This window comes from Manis pentadactyla, chromosome 13 (genome assembly GCF_030020395.1).
Source record: "Manis pentadactyla isolate mManPen7 chromosome 13, mManPen7.hap1, whole genome shotgun sequence".
Classification (NCBI taxonomy): domain Eukaryota; kingdom Metazoa; phylum Chordata; class Mammalia; order Pholidota; family Manidae; genus Manis; species Manis pentadactyla.
The window spans coordinates 98,752,904-98,772,095 of NC_080031.1; the positions used below are offsets into that span (position 1 = coordinate 98,752,904).

The 19,192-nt window shown below is 41.0% G+C and overlaps 1 protein-coding gene across 7 annotated transcripts in view; it reads right to left on the reverse strand.

The window, feature by feature from the left end:
• KLHL3 (kelch like family member 3) overlaps positions 1–19,192 on the reverse strand; it is a 133,825-nt gene that overhangs the window by 89,069 nt on the left and 25,564 nt on the right. For 6 of the 7 annotated variants that reach the window (XM_036897666.2, XM_057490904.1, XM_057490903.1 and 3 more), the window contains one exon: positions 6,538–6,657. In XM_036897666.2, the coding sequence (XP_036753561.1) occupies positions 6,538–6,632 (95 nt within the window). In that variant the 5' untranslated portion in view covers positions 6,633–6,657. Of the gene's footprint in view, positions 1–6,537; positions 6,658–18,191; positions 18,350–19,192 lie in introns of those variants that run through there. The other variant, XM_036897702.2, reaches the window with a different exon arrangement.

The following is a 19,192-nucleotide window of genomic DNA, read 5'->3' on the forward strand; positions in this document are numbered from 1 at the left end:
GAAATCAGCACTTCTACTTCTAGCAACTAATTCTATAGAAATAATTGTGAATATGCACAAGTATATAACAACAGTAATATATGTGCTGTCACTGTTCTAAGCACTTTACTTATTAATCCTCTTAACAAGCCAGCAAGACTGGAACTATTATTAGCCTCATTTTATAGCCGACAATGTTAGGTCAGGGAGATTAATTAACTTTCCCATGATCACACAGCTAGTAAGCATTGGAGCAACAATTTGAAATCAGGATGCCTGGTGCCAGAATCCGTGCTTGTGACAACTACGATACTGCTCCAAACATAAGCACTGCAGGTGTTATTTATATGACCGATTAGAAAACCTAGACATCCAACAACAGGAAACTGTTCTTAAAAAATAATCCAGAAATAGAATATCATTCACCTACTTAAAATAATGTTGTAGAATAGTTAGGGGTATGGAAAAACTTGTTCAATGTAGTATTAAGAGAAAAAAAAAATCTGGTTCAGATGTATTTTAAGGAAAAGAAAGATATTCTCCAAACTGTTAACAGTGGTTACTACTGTGTGTTACATTTATAAATGACTTTTTTTGATCATCAGTATTTTCTAAACATCCTATGACAAATATGTTTTTACAAAAAAAAATTAAGAAAATCAGAATTTTTAAAAATAAAATAAAAGTGAAAAAGAAATCCATCTGTAAACTTGAACTAAAATTTGCCAGATAAACTATATCTAGATTATGGACCATTTGAAAATAAAGAAAGAAGAAGAACAAGATTCTGATGGTTAGTTTTATGTGTCAATTTACTGGACTAAGGACTGCCCAAGAGAGCCGGCAAAACATTATTTCTGGGTGTGTCTGTGAAGGTTTTTCCAGAAGTGATTAGCGTTGGAATTGGGAGACTGAGACAAGATGCCCTCACCAATGCATGGAGGTGTTATCCAATCCGTTGAGGGCTTTAACAGAGCAAAAAGGCGGAGGAAAGGAGAATTCTCTTTTCCTTCTTGAGCTGGACGGTCCATCTTCTCCCACCTCAGACTGCAGAGCTCCCGGTTCCTGGGCCCTTGGACCGTAGGATCCACACCAGCAGCTCCTGTTTCTCAGGCCTTCGGACTCAGACTGAATTATACCACTGGCTTTCCTGGCTCTCCAGCTTGCAGACGGCAACTTGGGGGAATTCTCGGCTCCCATTAACCACGTGAGCCAAAACCTATTGTAAATCTCCTCTTATGTATATCTAAATTGGATCTTAAGATATATTTATTGGTTCTGTTTCTCTGGAAAATGATGGCTAACACAAAGATTATTCACTTAAAATTCAGCAAAGGACCACTGTTTTCCAAAACAAGTTTCATAAAATAATCAGTCTATACTTACAGAACCAAAGAGGGTTCTATAGTCAAATACATGTGAGAAACCTTCAGGTTGATAGCTTGTTGCAGGACTTCTCAGAGCTTTAACATGCCTCTATGCATTATGAATCTCAGGCGGGGTATAGCAGCATTATATTACAAAAAAAGGACAAAGGAACTGAATACAGAGCTCTTTTCTCCCACAGAGCATCTTGAGGAAGTGCTCCTCGTGACATGCTTTGGTAAATGCTGACTTATGCAAAAGAGGAGCTGCAGCAGGACTCTTAGAGGAGGTTAAATCCAAGTCCATGCTTTTGAGGAAAGATGCAGAAGCCTGGTAAGTTGAAAAAGTAGCAGGAAGAAAATAGCAAGATGACTTTTTAAAAGTTATTTAAGAAAAAGAAAAGACGCTAGTAATGGAAAGTGGGAATGGGGGGAATTCTGTGGGCTTCTCTATTCCCTGAGCATTCCCTTTCAGCAGTTACCAGAGCTGGCTACATCAGGCAAAATAAGGTCTGGTGAGAGACCTGAAGTCTTTTTCTTCTGGCATTACTGAGATAAAATGAACATATACATATAACATTGTATAAGTTTGAAGTATACAAAGAGATAATTTATTATTGTGAAATGATCACTACAATAAGATTAGTTAACAATCATAGAGTTACCATTTATTTTGTATGCTAAGCACATTTAGGATCTACTCTTACCAAATCTCAAGTATAAAATACAGTATTGCTAACTATAGTCAACATGCTGTACATTAAACCCCCAGAATTTATAACAACTGCAAGTTTATACCCTTTAACCAACGGTTCCTCATTTCCCACACCCCCAGCCCCTGACCAGCAATCTACTTTGTTTCTATGAGTTTGGCTTTTTTAGGTTCCACATATAAATGAGATGATAAGTATTCGTTTTTCACTTAGCATAGTGCCCCTCAAGTGCCATCCATGTTGTTGCAAATAAATGGCAGGACTGCCATAATTTGGTGTGTAATACTCCATTACACACACACACACCACATCTTTATTCATGCATCCATCAGTGGGCACAGTGGGTAGTTCCCATGTGTTGGCTATTGTAAATAATGTTGCAGTGAACTTGAGGGTGCAGGTATTTCTTAGAGACAGTGATTTCATTTCCTCCAGGTATATACCCCAAAGTAGGATTGCCAGGTTGTATGGTAGGTCTATTTTCAATTTTTAAGGATGCTCTGTGCTGTTTTCCATTGTGGCTGCTTTTACATCCCTACCAACAGTGTGTAAGGGTTCACTTTTCTGCATGGCCACCTGAGTATCATTTGCTTTTTTTCATAATAGCCATTCTAACAGGCATTAGGTGACAGCTCACTGTGATTTTGATTTGCATTTTAAATATCTGTATTTAGTGATATTAAGCCCTTTCCATGTACCCACTCGCCATTTCAATGTCTTCTTTGAAGAAATGTGTATTCAGTTCCTTTGTCCATTTTTAAATCAGATTATTTGGGGTATTTTTCGCTATTGAGTTGTATGAGTTCTGTATATATTTTGGATATGACCCTTTATCAGGCATATGGCTTGCCAATATTTTTTCCCATTTCATAGGATGCTGTTTCATTTTATTGGTTTCCTTTGCTGTACAGAAACTTTTTAGTTTGATGTGGTTCCACTTGTTCATTTTTGCTTTTGTTGCTTGTGCTTTTGGTGTCATATCCAAAACTTCCTTGCCAAGACCAATGACGAGGAGATTTTTCCCTGTTTTCTTCTAGGATTTTTATAGTTTCAGGTCTTACATTAGAGTCTTTAGTGTATTTTGGGTTAATTTTTGTGAGTGGTATAAGATAGGGGTCCAATTTTATTCTTCTGCATGTGACTGTCCAGTTTTCCTAACATCATTTATTGAAGAGACTATCCTTTCCCCAGTGAGTATTCTTGGCTCCTTTGTCAGATATCAGTTGGCTATATGTGTGTGGGCTTATTTCTGGGCTTACAGTTCTGTTCCATTGGTCTGTGGCTGTACCACGCTGTTTTTACTATATAGCTTTGTAATATGGTTTGAAATCAGGAAGTGTGATGTATCCACATTTGCTCTTCCACAAGATGTCTTTGGCTATTCAGGATCTTTTGTAGTTCCACATGAATTTTAGAATTTTTTTCTATTTTTTTCTATGAAAAATGCCATTGAAATTTTAATGGGGGTTGCACTGAATGTAACTGAGATGGCTTAAGGTAGTAGGGACATTTTAACAATACTAATTCTTCAATCCACAAAAACGGGATGTCTTTCCATTTATTTTTGTCTTCTTTAATCTCTTTCATCAATATCTTATAGTTTTCAGTGTAGAGACCTCTCACGTCCTTGGTTAAATTCATTCCTAACTATTTTATTGTTTTTGATGCTAATAAAAAGAGGATTATTTTCTTTCTTTTTCAAATAGCTTGTTTTTAGTGTATAGAAATGTAACTGATTTTTTATGTTGATTTTATAACCTGCAACCTTACCAAATTTATTAATTCTAACAGGTCATTGGTGGATTCTTTAGGGTTTTCTGGATCCCATTAGCTGCAGAGACAATTTTACTTCTTCCTTTCTAAGACGGATGCCTTTTATTTCTCTTTCCTGCCTTGCTCTGACTGGGACTTCCAGTATTATGGTCAGTAGAAGTGGTGAGAATGGCACCCTGGCCTTGTTCCTGACCTCAGAAAAAAAGCTTTCAACGTTTCAACCTTTCACAGTTGAGTATAATGTTAGCTTTGGATTTGTCATGTATGGCCTTTATTCTGTTGAGATATGTATCTCAACAAAAATACTGGGGGTTTTCATCATGAAAGTGTGTTGAATTTTATCAAATACTTTTTCTGCATCTATTGAGAGGATCATATGATATTTATTCCTCATTCTACTAATGTGGGATATCACATTTATTGATTTTCATATGTTGAACCATCCTTGCATCTCAAGGATAAACTCCACTTAACCATGGTATATGATCTGTTTAATGTGCTGCTGTGTTCAGTTTGCTAGTATTTTGTTGAGAATTTTTATATTAATATTTATCAGGGATATTGGCCTATAGTCATATTCTCTATAGTGTTCTTATCTGGCTTTGGTATCAGGATAATGCTGGCCTCATTAAAATGAGCTTGGAAGTGTTCCCTTCTCTTCAATTTTTTGACAGAGTTTGGAAAGGATTGGCATTAATTCTTCTTTGAATGTTTGCTACAACTCACCAGTGAAACTATCTGGTAATGGGATTTTCTTTGTTGGGAGATGGTCAATTACCAATTCAATCTCCTTAGTTGTTATTAGTCTGTTCAGATTTTCTATTTCTTTATGATTCAGTCTTGGTAGGTTGTATGTTTCAAGGAATTTATCCATTTTGTCTAGGTTATCTAATTTGCTGGCATATAACTGTTCATAGTGGTCTTTTATGACCATTTGTATTTCCATGGTACGTTATGTCTCCTCTTTCATTTATAACTTTGAGTCCTCTCTCTTTTGTTCTTGGTTAGTCTAGCTGAAGTTTTGTCTGTTTTGTTTATCTCTTCAAAAAACCAACTCTTACTTTCACCAATTTTTTTCTATTGTCTTTCTAGCCTCTATTGCACTTACCTCCACTCTAATCTTTATTATTGTTTTCCTTCTGCTAACTTTGGGCTTAGTTTGTTGTTGTTCTTCTAATTCCTTGAGGTATTAAGTTAGGTTGTTCATTTGGAAACCTGGAATTTTAAATCAGATAAAGAACACAAGCCATACCAGGGAACTAAGTGAGTAACTTCAATAGCATCTAGGGAACACACACAAATTCTTCAGTGACAAGAGAATCAAACCCACAGGCATGAACACCAGCACTGCCCACTGCCTAAGACAACTATGGGCAGAGCTTCCAGGAAATCTAGCGGGAGGCCTAATAAAAACTGAGCAGTCAGACATGAGACAAATTTAACCTAACTTGTTTTTTAATGCAAAAGTCTAGGTCCTGCAGAAAAGAAAAATGAGGAAACAAAGATCAGAACTTTTGAAAGCAGTTCAATTCCCTACTCAACAAACACATTTTCAGCATTATGTGTTTTTGCTCAAGCCATTTTCTCTGCCTAGAAGACTTCCCTCTACCCTTACACTGTTCATTGCTTTGACTCTTACTTATCCTTCAAAATTTAGCTCAAGCATCCTCTACTTTAGGAAATTTTCTCCAAAGCTGCAGTCCAACACAGTTGCTTCCATAACACCCTTTGAAAAAACAAATAGTTATTGCACACCTACCACCTGGTAGGCACCGAGTGCATTCCTCCTTCCTAAAACCTTATTTATACTGTAGAAAGATCATTTTCATTGACCTATTTACATTTTTTACTTATACCCCCAACCCATTTCATCCTATAGCCTAGCCAGTGCCTCTGGACATCTGGTGAGACTGGAAGCTCCTAAGAAGTACCAGGTGATAGAAATCAAGATGATTCAGAAGTTGCCCCTGCCCTCAGGGAACTTGTGAACTACAGAGAAGAGAGAGGATAAACAATTTCAGTTCACAATAGGATGAAGTACACAGTAAATATGTTGTGCTCAGAGGAAGCCTCTGAGCTCTCTGGTAAGGAAGAGATTGTGTGCAGAGCTCTTGTACAGAAAAACATGTTCGGTGTCCTGTCTTGCAATAAGCTCATCAACATGCACAGTGGCCTTACACACAGCCTGCACCTGCCTCACCACCAGCTCAGGGAGGATGAGTACAGTCACATTCCATTTCTTTCTTTACAGAGTTCAATGGCATTTAAAAAGCTAGGTATTCTTCCATTTATGTGGCTGTCTTGACAAGCTAAGTTGAGACCAAGGAATGAGAGGGGAAAACCAAAAGAAAACACACTGCACCCACAATCTTTAATCTGCAATTATGTATGTGCATCGTGATCATTCTGTTACTCATCTTCAAGCAGATGATTTGAATGGAAATCAAGTTTATGAACAGAACTGATTTTTCCCCTTTGATTAAGCACTAAAATGACAGGTGTTAAATAAATACAAAGGAAAGAAACCGATTTCTAAGAGCTATTCTGTCTCAATCAGTTCATAAAGGGAAAACCAAGTGAGTGAGTGACAGTGGGTGGGGAAGAGTCAGAATTCACTAGGTGGTGGTGTTCCGACTTCTGTTCTCAGTCCCTTATGAGGGTCACCCAGCAAGTTCGTTCCAAAAGGGCAGACAAAATAGGAAAAGTACCTCCGCAGCTCGTTCATAACCTTGAATGCTTTCCCCATGTGGGCAGGGTTGACAGTGATCTTCCTCTGGTTCTTCTCCTCATCCCCGACTTGCATCTGGGGCTGGGAGCTCGGTTTGATGCTATGAACGGGAAGTGGGAGGGGAAAGAGAGGATCACATGTTAAATCCACTCATCCAGTTGCCACTAGTCTGTGCATTTGCCCACCCACCAGGGGCATCCGAGTCAGCCTGTGTTCTTCTCGACAGACCCAGCAGGGAAGGAAATGCACGGGTCAGACATTTCTGCAGGATCCTCCAGTTCAAAGTGTGTTCCCTCGGGTGGAAGCCAGGTGCTAGCTCGGCTTCCTCCACCAGCATTTGGGGGACTTTGTGGGAAGTCCCCATCCTCCATATGCCATGCCCTAAAGGGGTGTGGGGTTGGGACAGTCTTCAGTTGTAGACCACTCACTTCACAGGGATGTTTGTTCATTCAGCAAACATTTGATGGAGCCTGTGTGCCAGGCTCTGTATTTAAATCTAAGGGAAACACAACAATAAACAAGGCACAGATGCTGCTCTCACAAAGCTTAGAGTTCAGTGGAGAAGAAAGCCAAATAAACATTTAAACATCTTAAGTATTATTATTTGATAGGAATTACAGAAGCACAGAAGATGGGCAACTATCCCAGTGCTGGCAAGTTGAGGGAATACTTCCTAGAAGCTGAGGAAAAGCAGAAATCTAAAGGAAGTGCAGAAATTAGCCAGGTGAAAAGGAAGATGGAGAGTATTCTGGCACAGGAAACAGTATACACCACAACCTGGAGAAAAAGAGTCAAGTGTGTTTTAAGGTACTGGAAGTTCAGTAAAGCAAGAGGAGAGTATCAAGAGAAAAGGCAAAAAGACTGAGCAATCCTGTGTGTCATGTAAGCAAAGCTAAGGAGTTTGGATTTTATTTTTAAACAATGAGAAGCATTTTTTAAGGGTTTTAAGCAGAGAAGGAGGGCAAGAAGCAGGTGAACACATTTGTGCTTTAGAAAGATCATACTGGCTACAGTATGGAGAACAGCGGCACAGGAATGAAAGCTTTTGGGGAAACCATAATGCCATAGAAAGACAAAGGACTTCAATTGTTTTAAAAAAGAAAGGCTATCTCAGTTTGAAAAAGACAGATGCACCCCTATGTTTATCGCAGCACTATTTACAATAGCCAAGAAATGGAAGCAACCTAAGTGTCCATCAGTAGATGAATGGATAAAGAAGATGTGGTACATATACACAGTGGAATATTATTCAGCCATAAGAAGAAAACAAATCCTACCATTTGCAACAACATGGATAGAGCTAGAGGGTATTATGCTCAGTGAAATAAGCCAGGAGGAGAAAGGCAAGTATCAAATGATTTCACTCATCTGTGGAGTATAAGAATAAAGAAAAACTGAAGGAACAAAACAGCAGCAGAATCACAGAACCCAAGAATGGACTAACAGTTACCAAAGGGAAGGGGACTGGGGAGGATGGGTGGGAAGGGAGGGATAAGGGTGGGGAAAAAGAAAGGGGGTATTATGATTAGCATGTATAATTAGCATATAGGGGGAGGCATGGGGAGGGCTGTATAATACAGAGAAGACAAGTAGTGATTCTACAGCATCTTACTAGGCTGATGGACAGTGACTGTAATGGGGTGTGAGGGGGGACTTGGTGAAGGGGGGAGCCTAGTAAACATAATGTTCTTCATGTAACTGTAGATTAATGATAACAAAAAATTTAAAATTTAAAATTTAAAAATTTTTTTAAAAAAGAAAGGCTATCTGTGCAGGCTGCACTAGCAGGTGGTGACCAGCACAAGTCAATCTTAACCTCAAATCCCTCTGTAGTAAAGACAAAGCACCCAGATCCTTATGGGATGCCAGCTAGATGCCCAAGTACTCCTGAGCAACAATGTCTCAGCTTTATGGGAGTAGGAAAAAAGAATCAAAGGAATCAGCAAGGAAGGATTTTCTGCCCAAACTGATGAAACTATTCAGCTCCAAGGTCAAGCCTGGGACCTTGGAGTTACCTCTGTTTGGACCAAGCTAAGCTTTGCTTGCTAGATGGAAAACAGAACCCTCTCAACTTATGTAGATTTGGGGACCCACAGTTCACGCCAGCTCTAGGACACTGAAGGCAGTTTGCTTTGCTTTTCCCTAGTGGGCCTCTGTCCATACCACCACTTAACCTCTCAAACTGGTTTGAGAAAGGGGCTGCTGGGGTTAAGAGAATGTTTGAGACACCTGGGGGTCTCTAAAGATCTCACTCTGGGATTTGTAGCTATTGGAACACTCAAACACAACCAGCAGGCCAGACCCACAGCACGTCTGACCACGACAGACTCCCCTCTGGCCTCCTTCCCCACTTCAGTTCAGTGTGCAAATGTAAACCACAGACGTCTGAACTTTGGGACTGTTTGGATTCTGGGTGCAGAGAAGTTAGCTGAGCACAGGAAGATAAATATCAAGAGATGCAAAAAAGGCAAATGGTTGGAGTCCGGTGCTTAAGGAGGTAAAGACAATTTCCAAGCAGAAAATGTGATCAGGATGAGGAAGCATCCAGTAAAGATGAAAAACTTCATGTAAGAAATCCCACAAGCATAATTTCTTTTATAGTTAGTATCCATCCCTACTCCAAGGCCAGAAAGATATTAATATCTATTTTTATTAAAGTTTAACATTTTGCTTTTGATATTTGCCTTATTTTATCTGATATTGATTTGTATGTCATGATGTGAAACAGGAATATAATTTCTAAGTTCCACTTACTTCATACTTCTTATTTTTCCCACTCACCTGTCATGCTCCCTTAGTTCACATACCAAAGTTCCAAATATGCAGGGATCTATTCCTGAACTCTCTCACCTGTTCCACTGGTCAAATTTCTGTCTCTGTACCAGCCCCACATTATTTCTGTAGCCTCATTTTAAGGTCTGATACCTGACAGGGCACGTCCCCACTCCTATTATTACGCTTTAGATATGTCTTGACTATTCTAGTTTCTTTACTCTTTCATACAAATTTTAGTATCATCTTGTCTAGTTCCATGAAAGTCTCTAATGGGATTTTATAGAAACTGCATTGAATTTATAGATAGATCTGGAAAGAACCAACATCTTTCTGATATCATATCTTCCTATTCATGAGCATGTAATATCTCCCCATTTATTTAGGTCCTCATCCACGTCACTCAAACTTCTCTGTTTCTCTGTATGAAGACCTCACATATATCTGATTAACTTTATAATTTTTGTTGCTGTTTTATAATAACAATGGTGTCCTTTTTAAATTATATTTCCTGATTGCTGTGGTTTATAAAATGCAATTGGTTCTTGCAAACTGATTCATATCCAACCACCTTACTAAGGGTTCCTATTATTTATAACTATTTGAAGACCCAATTAGGTATTTCATGTAAACAGTCATATTAACCTACATATAAAGCACGAGGCTTTTTTTCCCCTCCTTTCTAATTCTTGGGTCTCTAATTTCATTTTCAAAAGAAATTTTGCACTGGCTAGGGTGGCCACACAATGTTGAACAGAAAGTATGCTAATAAATATTTTTTTCACCTCCTTGATTTTAAAAATGTTCCTAATATTTCTGCATTGTGTGTGCTTGTGGTAGGATTTTTGTAGACGCTCTTTATCATATTAAGAAAATTCTCTTGTATTTTGTTTTTTAATCATACAGTTAGGGTCAATTTTATCAAATGTTTTTGTGACTCTAACAAGATGATCATATGGATTTTTCCCTTTGTCTTTAATGTAGTAAATGAAACTAAATATATTTTCTAAAACCAAACCACATTTGCATTCCTGGGATAAATCTAGAAACTGTAAAACAAAGCACAAATTCATTATAAATGTTGCCTTCAAATTGTTAGAGAGACTTAAATGCCAGCAAGAGAAGATCTAATTTGGTATCAGAGAACCACTGAAAATTTAACTAAGAATATGAAAGTTCCTAAAAGCCCAGTGGACAGACTTCGTAATTCCATTTCTCATACATGGAATAGATGGAGACCAAACACAGCCACTGTGGAGGCTTTGACAACAATCTTCAGTGCGACTAGCAAATGGGAAGGCTCGCCCTTCCTTGCTGGGTTGCCTTTGCACTTGCCAGCCTTTCAGAATCATCCAATAAGGATGTACCCATTCATACAATGTTATATTCAACAAAGGGTCTCAAACATAAATTGCTTATCATCAGAGAATTAAAGTTCACCAAAATGCAATTCACACTAAAGCCTCCCTGAAAGAACAAGTGACTCGTTGATGGCCATAGGGCTGGTCAGGGAAAGGACTTCTGGTTTCCCCCCTCCATCCAGAGCCCTTTCCACCCACAATGCAGGCGCGAGGCTTGACATCAGAAGGAAACCCAGGTCTCTTTCCTCCCTTGCTCTGCTCCTCTGTGATGACATTAGAAGTCTGGAATAGTTCTGGGTCCCTGGCTTCTGGAAGGTACAAGCTTCCCAGCAACTCATATCAACTTTCAGGTAGTACGAAGTTAAGAAAAGAGAAGATCTGAAGACTCAGAGAAGTTAAAAACTTTGTACAAGGTCACACAGACAGTAAGTGTCTGCAATAGGATCTGAGCTCAGGTGTCCTTGACTTGAATCAGCCCAGACTATTTCCAGCACAGCCTACCCCCCTAGCAATATAGTACACACATACATTCACACACACACATACATATGACTCAGCATAGGATCACATGTTCACAGAGTTGCTAGATCCCACCATTCCCTCCCCTAAACCTTCCTCCCCCCATTCATTCCAGATCTTAACTAGTTAGTCCACAACAGAGAGCCCAATCCCACTCTCTCAAGGCCCAGTACCCAGCATGCTCAGTTCTTGATTCCCAGACAAGGCTGCTGGGTCCCTTTTCCATCTCTGAAACACAGATCACACTGCGATATAGTCCCACTCTCTTGTAAATTACACACATGCATACACACACCCACATTTCTCTAGACAGACTCAGTCACAAGACGTTTTCTGCTGAAAAGCAATGATCAGTCCATACCCTTACTCTAAGCACAAAGTGGCTGGTTTCTCCAAGAGCAGACTGGCTGCAGCTTTGACCTACCTTTAAGCCGCAGCTCCCATTAAAATCACACCAGGCTTCAAGAACTCCCACCCAGCCCAGCTGAGGTGATTCAGCCATCAGTATTTCATGATCTGGCGAGAGGTAATGAAACCTAGCAAATTCTCTCCACAGTCAACATTAATTTATATATGTCCCTCCCACAAGATCTGGCTGCTGAACAAAGGAGCCTCCACCTGTGCTCAGATGTCCAGAGTTTCAGTAACATTCATGCTGAGCCATAGTTAAGATTCAAATGGGTCACCAGAAATAGATGTGGTGAGAAAATTTGGGCCAGGCATAATCCTCACTCTTTCCTGTAGAATTAAACACATAAATTGTAGCAGAATCAGAATGCATCAAACTAGTCAACTTTGTCAAACTATACTGGCCCAACACTTTCATTAATTGCACACACTGTCCTTTTATTATTAAACATATTTATACGAACCCCCATTGATACCATGGTGAACCCACTGCAGTGAAAAGTTCCTCTAGCCCAACGGGTAAAAAAGCAAACAACCCCTTCAACAGCCCACAGAGAGAGAGAATTGGAAGCTGGCTCAGACATAATTCATGCCCTCATATTCTCACTGACTCCATTCAAGGAGTTATACATGTGAGACAGTGCAGACTCACAGCCACAGGAAGGACGGACACAGCTGGCCCTCCCTTCCTGGCCTCTCTGCTTCTCTTTCCCCTGGTCTGACCTGTGGCAGTGTGATCTCTCACCTGCTGTTGCCCATCTAGATGCTCTCCCCCCAAGAGCTTCCTGCACACCACTGCCAAACGGATCCTTCTCAAAGGTCACTCTGACCACATTATTCAGGTTCTCACTGCCCACAGGTCTCTTCAGGGGTCATGAGGGTTACAAGCTAGAGGCTCTGCTGCCATTTGTTCTACGTATTGTGTGTCCTTGTAGGATTTCCTTTCAAGCACTCTATAGCTAAAAAGCTGGAAACTGACAGCCTGCAGGATAAAGTTATGATTTCTTGCCTAGTATTCAAGGCCCCCCATGACCTGGACTGAATCTAAATTGCTAGGCTTATCTGTCACTTACTCAAATTCTTCCTGAGTAGATGAACCGTCCATTACAGATGGACTGCCCCTCCCTCTTCCTGTATCATAATCTCCTGTTCTTCCAGGACCAGTTAAGCTTTGCCTACTCTGTGAAGCCCTCTGAATACTTCAGTCCTAAGCGATCTCTGCCTTTCTTAAATTCCTGTAGTACTTCTGGCCTATAACTAAACTGACGCACAGAATAGTTCTGTTTATGATTACCTTTTCAGGGCGCCTATCCAACCATCCACCTCCCCTATACTAGATTGGACATTCCTGGTGGGAAAGAACCATATGTCTGAGAACTCTTTATATAGCTTAGCCTGCCCAGCATAGGACCATACCCAGAGCAGGCCCTCATTACATATTTGTCATCAGTGTCACCTCTGACCTGAAAAACTTTGGCTTGTCCTTACATGTGATAGTCGAGGAGATGGGGGGGAGCTGGCACCAACCACTGCCTCCAGCCCCAATTCTAAAATATGAAAGTAGGGTTGGCCTTCAGAGTGAAACTATAAGTCAAGCATACAAAATATTAACTATAGATGTTATAAATAAAAACATATAAGCTCTAAATATTAGGTCCTCTTCTCACGGCACATGCCTCCCACAGCCTGCTCTCCTGCCCTCCTTATCCTCTAAATTCCAGATCCACGTATCTAAAGTCTGTCTTGACTCCCTCACTTAGATTTTCCAGTCACTCATACTCAACATATCCAAAACTGATCCCCACCCCTGAATTCTGCTCTTCTTTCTGTATTCTGTATCTTAGAAGCATAACCACCCACCCACTCATCTATCCAGGGCAGAAACTGTGATATCGGTCTTGACATCTTCTTCCCTCTCTCTAGCAATCCTCAGACATAGCCTGTCTACCCTCTCTCTCTCCACTCCATTCCCTTCTCACAGTCACAGCTACAATCCCAGGCCAGGCCATCATGATTTCTTGCCTGGATTACTACACAGACTTCCTCCCAGACTCCAGAGAGACCTTTACAGGATGTCAGTGTGAGCGAGGGATAGTCTATGTGAAACCTCTCACCACACTCAGGATAAATCTCTGAAACCTAGCCTAGCCCTTCATAGTCACATCATTGCCCTGAAGACTTCTTGTTACTGTAGTACTAAAATGCTTGCAATTGCCCAAATACACTAGGCTCTTTTGCCTATCTCCACCCAACTCATCCCTTCCAGCCTCTTGCTGGAAGTCTTCCCTGTCACCCTCTCCTACCCATTAGATTAATTTCCCTTCTTCTGTGGTCCCACAATACTCTGTGCTTCCCTCTAAATAATACTGTAATTACCTTTTACTTCTCGGTCTTCCCCAGTGTGTGCTGGTATATGTTTAAGAGTTGGCTGTGAGGAAGGAAGCCCTGATTTGTAACATTTGCCAATTTCCTTGGTGTAAATTCTCCCACCATGGCAGATTTCAAGCTGTCAACATGATGTCACTGAACATGTGGAGTTGGAAGATGTGCAGCAGCACCATTACACCATTATATAATATTTTCATCATATAGATACAAGATGCAAAATCTAAAAGACATAGATCAAAGTCAAATAACTAGGAAGTGGTGAGTTTGAGTGTTGCACTTGTTTATAATTTATTGGCAAGTCACATAATTTAATTTTTAATAAAGGCTGTATTTAATAAATTGACTCATAATATTCCTGAAAACTTAACAAGCATCTCTTGCAAGTGGGCGAGTGCTGGCTCCAGCACACTACTGCCAGCCCACCCTAGACTTTGAACTCCTTGAGAACCAGGATGGTATCTTATTTCCCTCTGTACTTTTAGCCCCAGCACATGACAGGTGTTCCGTGTATGATTATTGAGTAAATGAATGGATAGATATGTAAATGAGGTAAAACTACCATCCATTCCATCCTTCCTCACTTCCCTCATTAAAACAATTATGGCTTTGTCCCTCTCAACTCCTGCTCTGTCCTTCTGTATGAGAGGTGGAGGGTTCTTTCTCAGGCAGTCCAGTCTGCTGTGCTGGTAATCTGGATACAGAGAAAGTCAGCATCAACTAGAGGGAAGGGAAGGAAGAAAGGGTGACTGCATACTGTGTCAGTTCTTAGCCTCTTTCCATTGCCGAGGAAAATTCAGACAATGAATGGAAAGAAAAGGACACTAGAAAGCATGTCAGCAAGGCAGAAGATGGCAAAGCCTCCGGGCAGGCTGACTGTGCAGAAGGGTCTGGGGTATCTGCCAAATGAGGAACTCCAAAGCATCCGGGATATGAGAGGTTGGGGAGGAGACGAAAGGCAAGTCTGAGAAATGCTGCTGAGGGTTATGAACTGCATCACATCTAAAAGTCTTCAAGAGATGCAAATGAAGTTGAGAGAGTGTGGGCTGATCCTGGGGCACAAACACAGAGCCCAAGCCCCTTATGTTCAGGCTACAGATGAGACAGAACAGAGAGGGGCAAAGTCACCAAAAGAAGGCAGAACAGCTCTGAGTTGGAGCAAGACTATGGAGCCAGCACTCACCCACCTGCAAGAGATGCTTGTTAAATAAAGTATCTTTTAGACAAGAAAACTGAAAAACAAGAATTAGAGAGAGAAAGCTCTTGGTCCAGCTTATCACACACTATGTAGGAAAGAAGTCATTTAATCATCAGAGTTAGTCATCTGGTTCAGCCTCAGTCAGATCCTCTTAGCTTGAAGTCTGTAAATGCTCACATGCTATAACCCAGTCCCCAGCCCCCTCTGCAGCCTCTTGATCAATTTGGCCTTCCCCAGGGTCCTCCTTCAGGAAGCAAGAAAGTGGTAGCAGGCCATCAGGAACATCTTGCCAGTAACAGTTTTCGCTGAAAATTAATAAACTGCCACCCTGACTGCTGGACTTCAGGTTCTCATGATGAGTTCATCAACATGCCTCTCTCCTCCAGATCTGGGCAGGAATGGGATACTAACAAGATAGATTTCTGAACCTTCAGGACTGTGGGCAGACTGCAGACCTAGCATGCATCCCGATCCTAACGTGCAAGGCCACGATGACCAAATTTAGATTTCTATTTCCGGATCAATGAAGGACCTAGCACTTGAGATGTAGGCAGCAGGACTCAGGACTGTAGGGTGCAGTCCTCTCAACAAGGGACCCCCTACACACACGCTGCGATAAAGTGCCCTGTTCTCCACATACTCTTCCAGGGGTGCCACCTGAGTCCCTGCAATAGCATCAGGCTGATTCCCTGCAATAGCCAACACAGGCACATGGAATATATGCCTGTGTGTAGGACACAGATTCCGGGTAACAGTTAATAACAGCACTGACTGAATGCTGATGGTATGTTAAGGCACCTTACCGCCACTATCTCATTTTATCTTCAGAATAACCCAAGGAGGCAGGTACTACTATCTCCTGAGGCACCCAAATAAAACTTGTCTAAAAGTCCCACACAACTACTCATAAAACTGCTGCTCAAACCCAGGTCTATCTGACTTCAGGGCCTACACTCTCAGTAGCAATGTCCTCTGACTTGGGGTAACACCCACAGCCTAGCAGGCCAAAGGAAGCTCAGTCCTTACGTCCCATTCATTCCCTGAGGTTCTTCAATGTGCAGCCAAACCAGGCCAAATAAAAGAGACTCCGTTCTCTAAGACCTGTGACAAATCACCACTTCACTCTGCTGACTGTGAGAAACCACAGCGTATGCTGGTGTCAGTATAATTAATTGTAATGAACTTGGAATCTTCACACAAGCCCATCATGACTCATCAAAGCTGGCCAGCAGCCGCTGCCATTCCTATCATGTAAATTGTATGTAATGTAATTCCTTCAGAAACAAGCTCAAGAACAGGTATGTTACAAATCACATTCCTAACAGCCCAATTCACAAAGGGCTTCCATTAAAGCCCAGGGGGAAAAAAAAATCTCTGCGTAAAAAATGTAAAAATAAGAGAAATACTTCAGCTGTTACAGATAGACAAAGAAAAGAAAGACTAAAAGAAAACACACCCCTCATTATGTGGCACTTTGGAGGCCAAGCTTCTATTTAGGTTGAACAGGATATAATAGCTCTTCCGTGTGTGGTTCCAATAGAGGCTATGATAAACTTTCATAAGTTTAAAAAGAAAAGGTCCAGGAAAGTTGTGCTAAGAGTCTGAAAATCCTTAAAAATGATAACTCCTTTATTTTTATTTTGTTATCATTTATAAGCCCCTAGAAACCACCATTTCCTATCTGTCTCTACAGATTTCTAGCTTGAGAACCACTGAACTTATTTAACAGGAAAAAAGCTAAGAACAAAGCACTTTTGAGTTGTTTTTTATATAGTTCATTAATGCTCCTTTCAGTCTAACCTACTTTTAGGGTTCATCCAGCAATTGAAAAAAATTAGGTCAGTTCTACAATGGCAAATTTCATCAAATAAAGCACTTGCTTTAGAAAACTCAACCAAAAATGTTCTTTTCTGGATCTGCCTTAACAACCTAAAACCTAGCCAGCAAGATCCTAAAAATCCAAATCTGAGTCTAGGGAAATCAAATGGTTTCCTTCACCAACTTTGCTTTTTTGCAGTTGAAGACCTTACCTTACTTTGCCAAAAAGTATTTCCAAAATGGAAAATTTGATTTCAATTATCATGGTAGAAATGCACATTTGCTTCAGGCAGCAGTGATGTCCAAGAAGTTCTACAGAAGTTTCTACCAGTAACTTACAGGGGTGGGAGAAGACTCAGCAACGTGCAGTGAGAAGAGAGAAAAGGCAAAGGGCACTCAGTGCTTGCTCTTCCCAGGCGTTACCAGCATTTTACCTGGCACTGCAAACCTCAGCATTCAGAGAGCACTGGCTTTCTTCTCAGAAAATATGATCTATGTGTTCCTGGATCAAGGTCGAAAAGATAAGCTCCTCCCAGCTCTGAAGCTCCCCACGGTCCAGGAGCAGCTCTCCGCAGCCAGGACGAACCTTTCTCCCTCTGAGGACTGCCTGGTGTAGTGCTAAGTGTGTGGTGCCCCCCGCAAGCAGGCATCCCAATGCTTCTGATGAAGAAAACCACCATAATTTAAAGAAAATGGAACCAACTTCCCCCTTTCATGATGCTTCTTCCAGAAGTTGTGGTTGTCCATGAACCCTGCAGACATGCCAGAGACTGCCTGAAATTTTTTTTGTAATTGTAATAATACACGTCACATGAAATTTACCATCTTAACCGCTTTCAAGCGTAAAGTTCAGTGGCATGACATACATTCATATTGTTGTGCAACCATCACCACATATCCATCTCCAGAACTTCTTTTTCCAATTGAAACTGTGCCCATAAATGGCAACTCCTCACTCCTCCCCATGCCCAGCCCCTAGAAACCACCATTCCACTTTCTGTGTCTATGAACTTGACTAGTCGAGGCACCTCATATACGTTGGACGGTTATTTTAATCCATCCACAAGGCTGATATCCACAACTGAAATAAAATCCTGATAGCAAGAGCGACTGCCATTTCCAAAGTCTATCTGCTCTACAAACACACATATACACACATACATACACACTCACAATTTATCGCTGTAGTAGCTGAGAGTCAGGGACCCTTTTCCTCTGGCAAAAGACAAGACAGGGTCATCTTGCTTGGACTGATCAAGCACCAGGGATCCTTCACAACGGGAGACGGGACTCCTAGCCTCGGAAGGTCCCTCAGAGAGCTGAGGAGCTTGGGGATACAGCAAAGATGACTGCCAGTTCACAGGTTCTTCTTAAGACTGGGCCTGAGCAAGGGTGGATTCAGTCTGTGGTTTCCAATCACTAAGGCATTTAGATGCCTCAGGGTGTCTATAAATAGGAGGATTAAGGTAGGTGTTGGTATAAACCTAGAAAAAAAAATACCAAGAAATGCCAAGCCCTGTGTGGCATGCCACTATGAGAAGATGGTTTAGGTGGAAGCAAGATGATGGCCTGATAAGCTTTCTCACTCTCACGGGAAGGTCCCACGTAGTCTACTTCGGATGATAAATATGGGAAGAGCCCGAACTAAGCCTTGGTTTGTATCCCTGCACAGGTCATGAGGTGCATCAGGGCAACAAACGCCAATGATAACAGCTACTTTTTACTAAGTATTTAATCTGTGCCAGGAAAACTTCCCTAGACCCTTCATTTATATTTCCTCATTTGATCTTCAAAACTCCGTGAGGTATAGATACTGTCATTGCCCCCTTTACACCGAAAAAAAAATTAGTTCTGAAAGAAGGTGACACGGTCAAGGTCACACTGTTTTGAAGTAGATTTACTACAAGGTCTATTTTACTCCAAACCCATGCTTTCAACTAATAGCCTTTCAAGGTAGAAGTTATTTTCATACCCTCATGGCAAAGAAAGAAAACTGTCCATTAGAAATCTCTCGGCTGAAAATGTTTAATGCTTAAAAACAGCCCCAATTAAGCTTCAGCAAGTTAATTGTGGAACAAGCACCAGAGTCAGGATCCCTCCAGTCTCTGGAGGTTTGACATGTGATTCTAGGCCAGTAACTCAACTTCTCTGGCCCTGGGTTTCCAAGGGAACTT